Below are 17544 nucleotides of genomic sequence, written 5' to 3' on the forward strand. Positions count from 1 at the left end.
AATCAGTTACTAAAGAGCAAGTCCAATGAGAATCCCACCACTTCCCAGCTCGAAGGTCGCTTCCCAAAGCAAAGGGACGCACGGGAGGAATCAATCCACGTCCCTGGCAAGGGAAGGTACCCAAGGAGAGCGCATGTCAGGATGTCACCAACCAGCGAGGTGACAGGTGCATTTACCAGCATCTATAACATCGATGCACTGAAAATCTGCCATGTAAAAAGCCCTCAACGAAGCTTCAGTTCAAATGTCATTTCTGTTCACATGGGAAAGCGCGACGCCTGTCAGTGCCTCTGCCATGGACCCGGGTGCCCGGCCAAGTTAAAGGCTCAGAAAAATACTCAGCATTAAACAGGATGGATTCACAGCAATGCTGAGATTCAGAGCGATCAGCAACCCCCGATTGCTGGAATTACTCAGAAGGAAAGCGGAAATATTTAGGACTTTCTAAGAATAAAGATGGAGCATCTGCAAAGCCAGACGTACAACGGGCTGGTGGTGGGCTGCAGAGGGAGAGCTGATGCAAACCTTTGGCAAACACGCCTGCGAGAAGGAAAACTCCCAGGGCTCAGCAGACAGAGAGACACAAGTGATGGCTCAGGATGGACTGGGCAGCAGAAAATCATTCCTGTTCTGCCTGGGGATAGCGAGACTGGGAGGGTTTCTTTCATCCATGGGAAGGATCTCGTAAGCGCAGTATCAGGCAGCCCCCCTGCCTGCGGTGAAGGGCTCGCAGAGGTCATGCTCAGCAGCACCACAGGAAGGGCTGAAGGGGCTCTTCTCACCCAGTGAGCCCCTACCAGAGCTCAGAAATGCTGGCAAAGCCCTTCCCAAGCCTACCCAGCATTGCCTCTCCATCTCACCCTGCCCTCAGCCCTGGCTCTGCTCCCATCCCTGGGATTGCTCCCTCTCAGAATCACAGAATCTTAAAGTTGGAAGAGACCTCCAAGATCATCAAGTCCAACCATCAACCCAACACCACCATGCCTACTAAACCATGTCCTGGAGTGCCACATCTACAGCTTCTTTGAACACCTCTGGGGACAGTGACTCCACCACCTCCTTGGGCAGCCTGTTCCAGTGCCTCAGAGAGCAGAACATGGTGTGAAGACCCAGCAGAGCTGTGGAGTTTGTGCTGAGGGTGTTTTCCGAGGAAAACCTGAGCTCTCTGCTTTCACAGCTGGGTGCCGGGGATGCTGCAGAGCCAGGGGACATGACCAAGGTCACATAAGGAACCCGTAGCAGAGCAGCAATGTCTGCAGGCAGGGCAGTGTCCCCGCGAGCTGCCTACCCCTCTGCCCACAGAGGCACAGAGCCCCGCTCGCTGCCAGCAAGAGATAGGCTCAGATTTATTCCGCGTTAAAAGGCTTCCAAAACTGGGCATACAGGCACCCTTTATCTACAAAGCGCAGCAATCAGTGGATAATATTAAGCCATCACTTTTGGAAAAGACAATGGGAAATTATTCGGGCAGCGTTGTATCTTCAGAAAGCCAGAATGAAATTTTGTCCCGGCCCTCGCTGGCGTTTCCGCCCTCCGCTTTTGCTCAGGCGCTGCTTTTGAAGCCTCGCGAGTCTCACCGCACTCGTGGGCGTTGCTTAATTTTAAAAACACTCCTTTTCATCAAGCTGAAGGGAATAAAAAGAATTGCACTGGAGGGAGCGTGAACCCTGCAGCCTGATGGACCTGTCCTCACCACGTGTCCCAGCCAGGACACTTGACTAGCAAGGCTTTTGAAACAAGTTCAGCTGAAGAACTGAAAGAAACTCAATAATTCTCTTTTAAAAAGTCCTAAAGCTTCTAAAAAACAAGTCTTTTCACAGGTGGGTTTGAGTCAGCTTGGCTGCGAGGGAGGCTGCCGAAGGGTTTCGTTAACGCAGCAGGTTTCTGTGAGTCAGGGACGCAGCTTGCTCAGGATGCTCCGCTTCGAAGGCTGCGGTACGGCGGCACGGAGCAGAGAGCATCCGCAGCCGGGGGCTTTGCCATCTCCAGGTCTTGGCTGCTCTTCATCCTCCCAAAAGTCACTTAAAGCATCAAATTGCAAGGCTCAACCCCAGATTTTGAATCCCTGGAGGTCTGCAATCACGAGTATCTGCTTGATGCGGTTCTGCCACGCCTGCTCGGAGCGAAGAGCATCTTTGCAGTGGGACCCTGGGAGGGGGTCCCAGATTCTAGGACACTCACATCCATCCCAGAAAGCACAGGAGAGGGAAAGGCTCCTGGGAGAGGGTTTGGTGCAGCTTCCACTGCAGCTCCAAGGGGCTGAGGCTGCGATTGCACATTGGGTAATTGCGTGTGCAAATCGGCCACTTACACGGGCAATTACCCCACGGCACGCAGAGGGCCCCGCGCAGCCACGTCTCCAAGGTGCTGCTTCTCCGTGCGAGAGGGATCAATGCAGGAGACAGAGGGGATGAAAAAGCAACATTCATCCCTGCCTCTCTATTATTATTTTAAATTATTTTTTTTTTGTAAGGGAGGAAAGAACAGCCTTTGCCTGCAGTCACAGCAGAGGCTGTAGCACGGACTCCTGTGGGCAGCCCCACCAGCACTTTCTGGAGTTGAAACAGCCCCTCGCTCAGCTAACGTGAGAGCCCTGCCCACACTTACGAAGTGAACCAGGGCTGTGAGGTGAAGGCCACGTGCTGGAAGCTTCACCCAGAGCACCCAGCAGGAACCCTGCTCCGGCTGCTGCAGCCACAGGATTGCCGCTCCCCGCGGAGACCGGTCTGCCAGCGCCGCCCTCATCCCAACTTCTGAGCTAAAGAGCTTTTCAGAAACCATCCAGATTTAGAAGGAGCAGGGACAGAGAGGGGAAACCGCAGCATCCCTTTCTCTCCTGTTACCTATGACTACAGCAAGGCTTCCTGCAGCACATTTCATCCCTGAAATTCAGCACTCAGAACCAGGAGGGAGCGAGACGTCCTTAAGGGTTGTTTATGAAAGCTTCAGCGGAGCTAACTCTTTAATACGGCCTTCAACAGAGGGAGAAAAAATGATAACAAGAAGCGCTCAGGAAGCAAAGAGAAAAAGCAGCGGTGTCTGTTTCTGAAGAAAACAGCCTGCCAACCACCTCCAGCCCCAGCTCGTCTCAAATTGCAAGCAAAATATTCCAGAAGTGTTTAAGTTTCCTCCAAAGTCTTCTAAGAGGCCCGTTACTGTTACAAGGAACAAAGCACAAACAGGACTCCGCACACTTGGCCAAACGGCCGACTGAGCCCGGCGTAACAACAGCCCCACAAAACGCAGAGCCGGGACGACGCACAGCCCTGCTCGGAGTGGAGCAGAAACGCGGGCACGCATCCAGAGCCCTGGTTGACCCCGCGTCTGGAGAAGCGTCCTGGTTTTATTTAGTGTTAAACTATGACAAGAAGGCAGAGAGGAACCTTGTGAGCTCCTACAGTGCCAAACTATCCCCTGATTTAAAGACTGTCTCCTGGGAAAACCATTAACCATTGGGTTTTTTTGGATTGGTTTTTTTTTTTTGTTTTTTTTTTTGTTTTTTTATGAGTATCGTTTAAAGAACAATTCAATCCACAGGGATGCAGAGGTTCAGGGAAGTCCTTATCTGACCAAAGCCAAAGCAAGCTGATGTCCTGCAAGCTGGTGGGACTGCAGGAAAGTGGCTGGGGAGGGGGCTGGCTCCGGCAGAGGAGCAGGCAGATCTCAATGGCTGGGTACGCTCTTCCCACAGCCCGATCGGAGCAGAGCGCCCTGCGTCCTGCTCGCAGGAGGGGGAGGCAGAGCTGGGTGCCGGGACCTGGAGCAGCCAGGGAGACGGCAAGTCAGAGCACATCTCCGTCCCTGAGCTCCGGTTCACCAGCCCGACCTCGGCCAGCACTAAGCTGTAAACGCATCTGCATGTTTTCTGATGTAAACAAGTGTTCATCCTCGATACCTCCGCGTCTTACACCAGGAGAGATCGAAATCACATTGAATCAACTTTAGAGGGCGAGAGCTGGCTTGCAACACCCATTAACCTTCAAGTGTTTCCTTAAAAGTGAACCGCAAATCCTCTCCTTTAAAATAACACAACATAATTATGCCATCCATCACTTTTTTTTTTCTTCCCTGTTCCCCGTGCAACTCCGTAACCTACAGCCAAGGCCGCGCTTCACTAAGCTGAGTTTTGATAATACAGCGTTATTCTCATCTCCAGCAAGTTTTACTGTAATTACAGAGATGTGTTGCAGACATTACACACTCTACAATTAGCGCTAATTGCATTACATTGTCACAAAGAAGCCATTTACTCTCCATGAGCTCATGAGATCAGTCTGGACAGTTTAACGGGGCTGAGGAGTACTTAACGGCATGCCACGAAAGCGGCCGGCCGTGCAGCAGGAGCGAGCGCGGCGCCCGAGCTCCCAGCCCACTGTAAGATTCGAGGCAAACATGCACAAAAAAGGTTTCTCAGCAATGTCATCCTCTGTCAGGTCCAGAAACTTCCTGAGGAATGGGGAGGATCAAATACCACAAGTTTGGGGGTTTTTTTGGAAGCCTCTCCTAGACCAGTGGTGCTCAGGAAGGGTTTCTACGGATGGTTTGCCCATGGAAGTGACAGCCCCGGCACGGACCACATCCCACGTGCCCCCGGCACGACACGCCTTCCCCACCCGATGCCCTGCAGACACAGTTTGCTGCATCTCCTCTCCCCCTGCCATCCCTTTCTGCAGTCCATGGGAAGGGAAGAAGCAGGGAAAGTGGGAGAGCAGGAGCCTGGGGACCTCCGGGAGCCCATGCTGTCCTGCTGCTTCCCTCCTCCCATGTCTTGCGTGAAAAGGAGAGGAAAAAAGTGGGAAGGAAGAAGCAAAGTTGCTTCTTTGTGGTCACCAAGGCCACGTGGAAATGCCAGTGTGGGGTGTCTTCCCCCATCATTTCACTGGGGAACCTGGCTGAAGCGCTCACGCAGACCTACGTAAAAATGCGACGTGGTTTATCGGGTATCTAGCAAACACGGCGGGGATCTGAGCATCACCCCAGCACAGGCTCTCCTCCAGGGCCACACCTCCGCTCTGGCCCCTTTCCTGCCATCACACACCTGCTCAGATGCAAGATGCCCTCACGTCGAGTTCGGCTTGCCCCTTGCTCCCATGTTCTGCTGCTGGCACCATGGGCTGGATGCTCGTTGGGGTAATTTGCCCATGTGGGAACCGCAGAGCTGCACTCAGGGGCTACCGGAGCAATGTCCCTCAATCTGGTTGGGATTTGACCCTGGAGTGCTTTTTTCTTATCCTTACAGTTTTTTTACCCACTTCTTGAGGCTAGTAACATGCTTCGGTCCCTTATTTTTATCTCTGCTACAGCACTGGCCCATTCCTGCAGCCCCTTCGGGTTTCCCCGGCCCTCGGCGCTGCTGGAGATGGCTGAGGGACCCTCCAGAACGGCAGCGATGCTCCGAGCGGGATGCAGCACTCCGGGACGGATGGGCGAGGGCCGGAGGAGAGCGCAAGGGTGCGGAAGGGAGCAGAGAAAGCAGGCACTGGGAGAGGAGAGGCTCTGCTTCGTATTTAGATCCAGTTCGATCCTTTGTCAGCTGAATTGGTTTTGACGGGGCACAGATGGGAACGGCTCACACACGCGAAGGAAAGGCCCATCATTTGGTGAGAGGCAAAGCCGACCTGGCAGGAGTCACGGGAGCGGTCAAGCTGTGAGGCTGCGAAACCTCGGCAGCAAATAAATGCCTCCGCGCATCGGGGACGCGGGAAGGCGGCTGCGTCGGAGAGGAGCCGCTCTCCGGGCTCTGCGCAGGAAGGAGGTGGCTCTCGCACACCCAAACGCCCGTTCGGGTTGGATGCTTGCTTAAGGAAAGTGCAGCTATATTTTGGCAGTAGGAATTGGGAACAGTCTCTGGTAATGTCCTCCTAGACCAAGGTGCCATCACGGCAGGGTCTCTGTAGAAGCACAGTGAGAACAACTCTAGCTCCAAAGACAAGCAAGCTCAGCAGGCGAGGACGGGACCGGGCTGGGAGGGGAACGCAGCAGCACCCCGGGGCGGCAGAGCTGGAAGCAGCGCAGCACTCACCACCACGCCTTCCCAGGCCACCCTGGTGGGATGTCTGACCTTGCTTGGGTTTGGTTCTTCATCAAACTTAATTCTAGTATAAGAAATAATAAAGAAGAAATAAAGAACACACAGGGTGGCTTTAGCAGGCTCCAGCCGTTGGCCACACTGCTAATGTTTACAACCCTACCAGAGCTGGTGGGACCCAGGATCCCACCTTGTCCGACGTCCCCTCACTGCAGCCCCTAGCGTTGCTCAGACACTTCTGGAGGAAACTTTGAGCCCTCTCCTAACCTGAGGAGCCAGAGGCTGGTGCAGCTGGAAAGCACAAGGTTGTGACCTCCTGCAGAAGATGGGTTTACGCGGACAGCTACAGTTCTTGGCCTTTCTGCCCTCCATCTCTGCCTCCAGTCTGGGTCTTGAGCCTTGCCACATCTTTTGGCCTCTGCAGCATCCCATGGCAATGAGTTTCCTAGGCCAAGGATGCGGTGGGACACCTGACACCTCCTTACTGGTTTTACTGGGCCACTGCTTTGGTTGTCCCAACTGCCTGGCAGAGATGTGTGCCATGACCCTATGGGGCTGGTGGTGGACCATAAGCAAAGCCCACCAATGTGTTGCCCCTTCTTGGGGCACACCAAACCCACACTGAGCAACAGCTTGGCTAGAAAGGTCCCTGCTCTTTTCCAGGAAAATCCAGTAAATTTGATCTCCAGCTCTATCAAAAGAGGAGAAACCACACTGTTTTCCCAAAGGTCTTTGGGCTCTCGGAGTGGGGAGGGGAGGCGAGGGCCGGCGAGCAATTCGTGTGTCAAAGGAACTCAGCTCACTGGCCGGGGGCCAGGGACTTTTCATGTGGATTTCCAGCCTCCGCCAGGAGACTCTCGGGTGCTGGAAGAGGCTTTAATTCAAACCAGGTGCCTCTGAAAGGAAAACACTCAGAAAGGCAAACTTGGTAGCTTTCCCTCACCAAAAAAAAAAAAAAAAAAAAGTATAATAATGAGGGCAATCACGCACATTTCAGTAAACTATCCACTCTGGCACGCCGCTCTGTGCTCCCAACCACCCACTCCACCGCCATCTCGCCTGATGGAAACCGAAACCACCGGCAGGGCTGGAGGGAGACGAACTGAGCCCAGCACCCGGCGAGGAGCCCCAGGGCACGGGCTGGCCAAAATCCATCACAAACAGCTTTTGTCACCCTGCTCCGCTCTCTCCGTGAGATGAGCACCAGCTCTCCCACAAGCTATGGAGAGGACGGAAGGGACTTCTGCGCTGTGGAGCCAGGTTGGACAATGCCGATGGCTCTGAGGGCCAGCAAACCCCCAGCCTTCACCCCTGCAAACCATTCACTCCCCCAAATCCAGCGCTTGCTAAGTGATGCTGTGAATGACAACAGAGAGGCACGAGCAGAGGGGGACCTGCCGTGCTGGGCTTACCCTGCGATGACAATGAAGAAGTCCAGGCGGTTCCACGTGTCTCCCAAGTAGCATTTCTTCCCGAAAATCCCCAGCGCAATCATCTTGACGATCATTTCCACAGCAAAGAAGGCGAAGATGAAATCGTCAAAGCTCTGCAAAAGAAAGGAAGGGAGGAGGGATGCTCCTGCATCACTGCACGCTGGGACCAGGGGAGGGAATTCGAGACCTGAGTCCAACAAGGTCTCCTCTTGCACCACCAAGGGCTAAAATCCCTGGGTGGAGGCAGTGCTGTGAGCAGCCTTGTGTCTTCCCCCAACCCAGAGTGGCCATAATGCTGGGATAAAGGGACAAGCACAATGGGTTTTACCATAAACTTGATGGTTAACCCTGCCCAAGCACTCCAAGCAAAGCTTGGCAACGCCGGGCCTGGCATAGCCTGGCAGGGGCTTTGCCTGATGACAGCATGAATTCACATTTGAGCACCAAAATCAGCTTTTTTTAAGGCAGCGCAGCCAGCACCCATCCATCCAGGGCACCAGGCCACCTCCCCTGCGGCTGGAGCCAGCTCCGCCGCAGCTCGGCCCTTCCCGCTCCGCATCAACCCTGTGCTCGCCGTTCAGCTAAAAGCCAGAGCCGAGCCGCGAGCCGTACCTGGAGGATCCTGCAGCGCGGCGAGTCGCAGGCGATGTCCTCGCAGGGGTGGAACATGCCCAACGTCACGCAGTTGAGCAGGATCACAAGCATGCTCACCCTCTCGAACCACCTGCACGGCGCCCCGTCAAGGAAGCCAACGGGGCCATATGATGGGAACAGTCCCCAGCTGGACTTTATCCGGTTTTGCACGGAAAGCTTGCCTGCATGGCAAACCAACAGCGTCTTCGCCCCGCGCTGACATCAGTTGTACAGCTAATGCGAAAACCACTCTTAAATGAGAGTCGCATGGCAAGAGTGTTGAGTGCTGATGTGATGGATTAAAAAATTAAATTAAAAGAAAGATATCAATTTTTAGGAGAAAAAAAAAAACAAACAACCCCACACTGTTAATTTCCTCTCCTGGCATTTTATGGAAAAAAACTTTAACAACATTACAATTCTCTATTAACCATGTCACAGCTTATCCCAGAGGCGTTTCCCTGAAGTCACTGCTTGAACTTTCCATTCCCAGCCCAAATTAAGACTGTCAAAACCATTAACCGACTGCCAAAAAGTCAGAGTCCATCCCCTGCCCTGACTGCTGCCGCTTGGAGCAATTCTAAAGAGCTGAGCTGCTGGGACAGACTTCAGATGCTGTTACTTTTTGGGCAGAACACAGCACGCCGCCATGGGAAACAGGGACGGTTCAGACCCGGCACCAAATTTTTTTCATCCTTCTAGGAGACGTTTCCCGCCAGCTCCCGGCTGCTGGTGGCACAGAGATGTGAAATCCAGGAGTCGACGCAATGCGGTGCCAGGGTTATCCTCCAGCCTAGCACGGAAAACACCCCACCGACCGCCGCAACCCCAGGCAGTCGGGGCCACGCTCCCATCTGGGCACAGGCAGCAGCTTCCAGGCTCTGGGAAAATAAGCGTGGCCCTCGTCAGACAAGAGCTCTCGCTGCGAGGCGGTGGCGGGTGGCGTTCGGGAGCCGGCGCTGCAGCGTTATCTGGCTGGGGAGGAAGGTGAGGATGAATCAGCAGGTGCCTCCCCGCTGGGCGCGCGGGGCTGCGGCTGGCAGCTCCTGCCACCCATCCTGGGCGTATTCCTGGGAAATCACATGGGGCTGAGTCACGGCTTGGTTGTCGGCTATCTGGATCTTTTAATCGGAAGAAATGTTTATGAGATATCGGGACAGACATTCCAGCTGTCAGGCTGGGACTACGGGCTGGGATATTTATCCCAAATATAGCCCTGCAGGGGCAAGCACGGAGGGCAGCTGGAGGAGGGGACAGCAGCAAGATTCTTCAGAACCCCGTACGATCCCAAACGGGTGATAGAATGAACGTACGTCTACAAGGGCCGCGGGAGATATTCGGGATGGAAACAAGGAGGCTCGGGAGCAGCCTGCCTGGTTGGGTCAAAACCTGCAGAGACAGAGTGGTGCTTTCCCAGACAGGCAAAGCTTTGTGCTCGTTCTTTCGTGGTGGAGAAGACTTTTCATCTTCCCCATGGGCTCCGTCTCGGCTGGGCACAGGACTTGGGTGATGCTTTTGCCACAATCTGGTGCTGCCTGGGGACCGCAGCTCCTGAGCAAGCGGAGGTGGGCGCACCACCACGATGTGCATCTGCTCAGTGCCGCTCTGACCTCACCTCCTCCCTCTCCAAGACCCAGAGCAGCTCTAACACCCACCCAGGGCAGCTGAGCAGACCCAGCTCACCACAGCCCCCTGTCCCCTGAGCGGTGGCTGAAATGGGAGGAACAGCACGGGATGGCACTGAAGGCACCCTCTCTGTTCTCCTCCAACACGCCACAGACCATGAAGCCGTGGGTGCTTCTCAGTGCTCATTAGCATGCCGGCACCCAGTCACTAATGGCAAGTAGAGGGTAGCCAGGAGAGCACAGCCCCTCAAAATGTGCACGGGGCACGAGGTGCAGCTGGGAGAGAGAAGTAGGGACCAGCACCAGAGCTGCACCCACCAGCCCCTCGACGCTGCCCTCCCCATCCCACCCCCACAGCTCTCTCCATGCCCCCCAGCCCAGCGCTGGTCCCTGCTCTCCCTTCCCGTGCTCCCCACGCCCCAACTCCCCTTGCAGGAACAAACATCCCGCAGGCAGGGAAACAGCCTGGGGAAGGAGGGGGACCCAGAGAGCGGGAGCGGAGTTGAGTTGCTGATGGCGGGTTTTTTATCCCCAGCTTTAACCGCAGACCCACTTATCAGCATATCGCTCCCGCAAGCAAACACATTTCAGTCCAATATAACACTTCACCCTGATTGAATATTCCCGGGACAGGGACCCAGCGGTGCCGAGGGCGGTATGTTAATGTGCAGCTGATAGATCAGAAGCTTTGGGTTGAGTTAGTTTTTTTTTTTTTTTCTATTTTTTTTTTTTTTTCAGCTGAATGAAACTTCAAGCTCTTTCTTTTGCTAATGGGATTTTCAGAGGCATACAAAGTGCTGATGGCTACGGCTTTGTACCGACCCTGCTTTGAGCTGAGCGGCTGACAAAGGGAAACTCTTCAATTAGCAAAAGCAGAAGGTGCTCTATCGAGTGCCGCCCGCTGCTGCTGCGTGGGCCACGAAGGGGCAAAGGGGTTTTGGGAAGCACCAGAGGCCACGCTGGTCCCCAGCCAGCAGCGAAGGTGCGGAGGAGGCAGCAGGGGCGAGGGGCAGCGGTGGCACTGCTGGTGGCAGTCCCAACAGTGCCGAGCTGAGCCCACAGCGCACGCTGTGCGAAGTAAATATTTGACAGGAAGGGAGCTGGCCCTGGGGGTCCTGCCCCTCCTCGCGGCGAGCAGGCGAGGAGCATAGGGTTGATGTTTAAAACCAACAAATAACGGGGTTCACACACACAGCAGGTCCTCACCCCATCTGGTCCGCCCCACAAGTGTCACAGAAAGAGCCTCTGCTTCTCAGGGTCACCTGCTCACCCCAGCTTATTCTTAAAAGTCCACATTTTTACCATCAACTCGATCAAAACAGGCAGTCAAAATGCTTCCAGATTCTTTACACTTAAAATAAATAAATAAATAAACAAATAAATAAATAAATCTTTTGTTGTAACCTGGCTCTTAAAATTCATACGACAAAGTGTACCAAAAAAAAAAAAAAAAAAAGAAAAAAAATCCACAAGTCACTCACTTGTAATGAACAGCAACCTTTGCACAGAGCAGGAGCCCTCAGCCCCCTTCCCACCACGAGCGATCCCTGTGCTACCTGCCCGTGCTCGGCGGAGCCTGACCTTTCGTAATTAAGAGGCAAGAGCCCCAGATTCAATTAGCCAGCACTACCCAGCCTAATACAATCAACAGAGAAAGATATTGCATTATGCTCACTACAATTTGGTTGCAGAAGTTGGGATCAAATTCACCAGCAAGGGAATTAAATGGGAAGTTGTCGCTCGAGGGCAGACGGTGGGCATGATGCTCGGTCCCTCAGCAGCCCGGGCGCTCCCCGCCGAGCCGGAGCACACACGCTGGTCCTGGCACACTCTTTGGCTCGGGGATGGGGAGAGCAGGCACCACTGTGCCGCAGCATCGCCCGTCCCCAGAGACCATTGTCCCTTCACCAGGGGGACCGGACATCCCTGCCAACAGCTGAACCAGGTATGGAGGGGCAGCGTTTGGTCACGCTTTACAGGAACCATGATCTTCCATGAAATTAATATTTATTTCTTCCCTTGGTACTCTGCTACTCCCAGGCAGCTTCTGCTATTCCCACTCTCCTCCTTCCCTGCATCCTTCTCTCTCCTCTCCAGCTCCTTCCCCATCCCCTCCTCCAGCTCTCCCTAAGCAGCGTCCACGCTCCAGCAAGGCAGCGGCTCCAAGGCAGCGTGCTGCCATGCTGCCGTCGCTCGAGGTGGAGTGGGACCCCCCGAAAGCACAGCCAGCATGATGGGGAGCGAGGCTCCACAGGCAAAGTGGGGACCAACGCCCGGGCAGCACTGGGGGCTGCGAGCTTGTACCCTGCAATAAAATCCAACCACAGAAACACATCAAACTGCCTTGATCCGGCCAGGTGACACCTCAGCTCTGCTCTGCTGCCTGTTTTCTGGGGCAATGAGGTCATTTGGACCCACAAACCACAGCCATGACCACCGTCGGGTCCACCATCACCACCTGCAGCCATTTCTCTTGCGCCAGGCAAAGCCTTCGCTCTCTGGGACAGCGACTGGTATTTGACAAATGTGCCGAAAAGCGCTGGCAAGGCCTGGAAATTTTTGTGCAAATGCCATGTGAAAATTGGGTTGAAATGACAGCCTTCCCCTGCAGTGTCACCGAGTCCCACCAGCTTAGGAGCGACACTGGGATAAGCTGCCGACGTTAATGAGAGCGGAGTTTTAGGCTTCATTCATATCATCAATTCCAGAAATAGCCCCTTTGACAGGAGCATAATGGGACTTCCAGGGTCTGGCCTTCGGGGAGGCGGAAGGAGGCAGGGACTAAAATCCTAAAACATTAATTTAAGCCGTTTGCAAGGGAAGTTAAAAGCCCTCAGAGTTAATCTGCCTCACGGATGGAAATAACAAACCCTTCCCAGCTTCGCCTCCGACTGCTCTAGGCCAACAGGAAAAGGCTCTTCACGTCATGTCCAGTTGAAAGGTTATAGGATTCCCATCACAACCCTGAACATTTAATGGGATTTTTTTTTTTTTCCCCCACCATATTCCTTCAAAAGCAAAACCAGCACCCATCTTTTGCTCCTCTCCTCTCTCTCCAGGGAACGCGAGAGCGGGATGAAGCAGGGAAGACGCAGCAGGTTTACAGCCCTTCCCGCAGCATCACAGCACCACGCTGACAGCAAAACTGCTTTTTCCTGACGGGGCGGACAACCCGCCGCGGGCACGGCAGCCCCGGGCACGCTCGTTGCACACACGCGATGGACGGAGCGCACATCTCCTGCCCCACAATCTGCAGGATTCCTGCCAGGAGAGCCTGTTCCTGGAAAGCAAAGCCAAAGGCGCTCTGGTGGGGCTGCAGCGAAGGGGTTTAAAGATTCAAACATTACGCAGAGAGCAATCACACCACGCGCCTGGCGCTTGCCCCGTCCCGGGTCACCGCACCTGGCAGTCCAAGCGCACGCTGCTGGGAGCCGGCACGGCCCCGCTGAGCTCGGCGTAGCCTCGACACCCCCATCCACAGGCTCCCAGCCGGGCAAAAGCCAGGTGGGGAGCATCATCCCTGCCTAGTCACTGCTCTGCGGCCCTTCAAAATCACTTCCCTCATAGCGCAGACCGACCCAGGAGGTTTATTTTAATTCATGCAGCTTCACAATTAAACCTGGGAAACCAAAACAGGACGATTATTCATGCCAGCGTTTTTGGAAATTTCATCTCTAATTTATTTTCCCTTGCAGATGTTCAAGGGGATGCACAGGCAGCTGCTCCCCTCTGCCATGAAACGACCGCACCCCGCTCCTGTCTCGCCAGTACCGCAGGGCCACGGCCCCGTGACGGTCCCCAAAGGCCCCACAACGCACAACGGTGACTGTAAAGCCCAAAAGCAGAGGAAAAAGGGGATTTCAGGCAGTAATCGTCTTAATCATCTTTTCATTTTTCTCCCAAAGATTTTAAAACGCGCTGTCGGCTGCAGGCAGGAGATGCTCTCCTCCACCTCGGAAACGCAGCCGCCTGTCAAAGGGGATGTAGGATTTGCTCAGCAGCGCGGAGGAACCCTGCTCAGCCGCCCAGGTGATGAAGCGAAGAATGATGCTGTATTTAGAAGGGATGGAGCTTGATAAAAAAAAAAAAAAAAGATGTTTTGTCAAGAAAAAAAAAAAACCACAACCCTGACAAGGTTCTTATTTACTTTACTGTTTTGGAATTGTTTCCCCATAACCTTTTAGATTTGTACTTTAAGGTTGCTTTTTTTCCAGCAACCAAAAGGATTTAAAATCTTATTGCTTAAAGAGGAAAAAAAAAAATAAAAAAATCCTGCAAGCTGAGTGTCTTGCATAATCTCCAAACTTCAGGAGCTGAAGATTTTAAGAAAAGCCCTACATATCGCTTACAATTAATTCCTGAACCAGGGGCTGGGAGGGCTCTGCTGCTGGCAGCCCGGCTTTGGGACCAACACCTGGGGCGATGGGTGCTTTAAAAAAAATAAAATAAAGCAAAACGTCAAGCAAGAGCACTTCAGGCTGAATTTGTTCTGGCTTCTCACCCCAGTCCTTCCTTCCTCCTCACGCCTGTCTCGACATCACAGAGTGGAGGCCAAAAAACCAGCCCAAAACACCCTTGCGCAAAGGGCAGGGGCCTTGACACGCATGGCTGCTGGTTTAGCACCTTCTGCTGACATCTGGGCGGCTCAGGGACGGGCTCTCCTCCCACTCGCGCCACCAAAGCGGGGCTGCAGAGGTGGGAGCGTGCCCCGGCACCCGCGTGCCTCTCTCCGTCCTCCTCCCAGCTCAGCCTCCGCGCCGGCCATCGCCTCCCATGGCGGAGCCCCCGGGATGCACTCCCTCCCAGCAGCGCAGGAGTGGCATTAACGAAGATGCTGTCATGAGATGTAAAACCCTTCCTAATGGACTCCTCCTCTGCAGGAGGGACCCAGGGGTACCAGTTAAAACACACTAAATGTGCCAAAGTTGCCAGTGCTCACTAATATATTTAAGACCTTTTCTCCCACCACACCTTACAAAGTGCAGAGTGGATAGACACTTAACCCCCAAATATATATATTTTTAAACTCGTTTGCTGTAAATTGTCCCTTAATAGCCCTTAAAGCTCGGTGAAACAGAAGCGCGGCGGGGCTGGCTGCTCACCGGGATGTGCCCACAGCGCCCAGCAGTGCCACCCCCTCGTGATGCACAGCCCCAGCCGCGGGTCCGGGCAGGAGGAAAATCCACGGGAACCCAGGGAGATGCTGCAACACAGGCAGATGCAGCTTCCCCTCACGCTCACACTGAAAAGCACCTCATGCAGAGCCGCTTCTCTCTCACCAAGAGATGCAGGATATTTGGGATGCTATCAAGTTTCTGCCATCCCAGATTGGGCTTGCTGCATTACTCAAGACAAAAACTGTTATGCAAGGCTTCCTAAACAAGTTGCAGTGAAATCTTTGTAACATCCTACACCGACACATCGTTGGGATATGTCACATATTTGTCTTATTTTGTTCCTTCTTTGTCCTTTTTTTAGTCTCCTTCTACTTTTTCCCTCTTGGAAGTACGCTGGTTCCCATGGAAACAGTGATGTTATGGGTATGGACAGAGCTTCAGTGACGTCCACAAGTTCAGTATAAAAGTGTATTTATGTAACAGTTGGTGAAATGAAGGAATTAAAAAGGTGGCTCTGCATGGCCACACGTGTGGCATCAGTGCTGCCGTGCCAGGGATGCTGCACCGGTCAGGCGGGTTTGAACAAAAGCGGAAGAGAGTGAGAGGGCAAGGCAGAGAGGAGGAGATCCCAAATGCATGGAGAGGTGGAGCGGGATAAAACTTGACCCAAAACATACATGTATATATATATATATAAATAATTTTAAAATATATTTATTTCTATTTTCCTCTTTATATATTCATATATTCCTATGGAGAGCATCTCTCGCCCTTCGCTGCTGGAGCAGAGGGCAAATGAGGGGCCAGGGTACCGACCCTGGGCATAGAAAACCTCCTCCCATCGCTGACCCAGGAGGGCAGCCGGGTCCTCACTGCTGCCCCAGCCCCAGCATCTGGCTGGGACAGGGGCCATGGAGCAGTGAGTCCACGCCGGCTTGGTCCCCATGGCCCAGGAAAAAAGATCCCCTCCAAGCCAGATCCCCCCGAACGGGGAAGGTGAGCATCTCCAGGAGGCACCTGCAGGCTTCAAAACCTGAGCAGAACAGGCACATTTCCTCTTTTTCACAAGCCTGTGATTTAAATCCCTTCCTAGGGCAGCGCACAGATGGAGGGGATGTCTCTCCTCCTCCTCCATCAGTACTCAAGGAAGGAGCCTGAGCAGCTTCCAAAATGAGACATTGCCATGCCCAGAGACACGCCACCTCGAACCTCCTCCTCTCCCCGCAGGCACTGTGCCACACAGAGCCAACCCCCCCCAAAAAAATCAATGCATTAATAAAGCCAGGGAAGTGACAGGCTGATTACAGCCCCGCTCCATCCCTGTGAGAACAAGCCCATGCTAATTGTCCTGGCAGCTCCTCCACTTCCCCTGTGATCCCGACACGCTCCCTCAATGGGCTCTCTGCTTCCACCACCGCTGGGTTACCTCCCCCTTGGCCAGCAAAACCCTGCGCCTATCCCTGCGGAGCCAAAATATTCCCTGGGGAGCCAAAATTTTCCCTGCGAGCATCAGCACCCTGCCCGGCTCAGGTGATACGGGCTCTCTGCCTCCCTGTGCACCCCTCTCCTCTGGGGACCACTCTGTGCCCCCAGCCCCATCCCGCAGCCCCCCGAGCCCCCGCCAGCCATCAGCACGGGCTCGAACCCAATCCCAGCCTATTAAATATACACGAGGCGAGCGCATGAAAGATTCATCCCGGGCAGGGGATGTCAGCAGCTGCAGCAAGGAGCACGGGACACAGGACAGCTCTGCAGGGTCAAGAGCAGCCGCGGATTAATTCAGCGCTTCCCTAATCTCCCTAACAAGAGGGTGGCAGGATGGCACTGAGATGTGGTAGCCAAGCAAGGACCACAAACCCCGGCAAAGCCGGGAGAGACGGCGACGACTGCCCGTCCTCGCGTTCACCGCAGCGATCCCGGCTGCAGCTGGAGCTCGGGCAGAGGAGAGGGAATTCCCTCTGCTTGACTGAGGGCCAGGGGAAACCTCGGCGGGAAGAGCTGTCAGCGAGGAGCCGGGATGCGAGCAAGCTGAACAAATCAGCTCCATCTCCATCCGAGCCACACGACCGGTTTCTACCCCCACGCCCCTCCCACGGCTCCTTCCCATCCATCCGCAGGCACCCGGGCGAGGGATGCTCACGGGTGGGATTTGAGAGACGGGGAAAAGAAATCGGGGCACGGGGCAGGAAGGATGCACCGGAGTGAACCCTCTCCCAGCAGCAGAGCATCCCACCCCACGGCACGGCACAGCCCTCACCCGGCAGACTCCATGGCTGCCAGACCCACAAAGTCATCCACAAGATCTCCAGAACTGCGAGGGCAATTCAAGACACCCTTCCATCTTCCACCAAGCAGAGAAACATGTCTGCCACACCAAGGCAAACACCTTCCTAGGGCTTTAGAGAAGCTCAGACCCTGGGTTTTGCCCATTTGTGCTCTACAAATGGGCAGCTTGGGGCTCAGCAGAGGAAAAAAGATGGGGCAGACGTAGAGGATTCCTGGCTGCATCAGCTCCAGGATGAGCCAAAAAGCACCCGGCTCCCAGCCACATCTGCTGCAGCTGGGCCCTTCTTCCCAGCCCAGTGTTTTAATGGCAGAAGGGTACAAGCTCAAAGCCCCTGAGGAAACCTGGCCAAGCCTCACAAAAAAAAAAGCTTGGAGGACAAATCCAAGGACAAACCCCCCATCATTTTAACCCTATGGACCAA

At 54.2% G+C, this 17544-nt stretch overlaps 1 protein-coding gene across 1 annotated transcript in view; it reads right to left on the reverse strand.

Annotated features, from left to right (window-relative positions):
- The window catches only part of CACNA1G (calcium voltage-gated channel subunit alpha1 G), a 143255-nt gene that overhangs the window by 92130 nt on the left and 33581 nt on the right, over positions 1-17544 (reverse strand). The window contains exons 2-3 of the mRNA XM_086762607.1: positions 8074-8185; positions 7441-7574 (exon numbers count right to left, since the gene is read on the reverse strand). Of these exons, the coding sequence (XP_086618733.1) occupies positions 7441-7574; positions 8074-8185 (246 nt within the window). The remainder of the gene's footprint in view (positions 1-7440; positions 7575-8073; positions 8186-17544) is intronic.

The sequence above is a fragment of the Chlamydotis macqueenii genome, chromosome 18, assembly GCF_036417535.1.
Source record: "Chlamydotis macqueenii isolate bChlMac1 chromosome 18, bChlMac1.mat, whole genome shotgun sequence".
NCBI classification, from domain to species: domain Eukaryota; kingdom Metazoa; phylum Chordata; class Aves; order Otidiformes; family Otididae; genus Chlamydotis; species Chlamydotis macqueenii.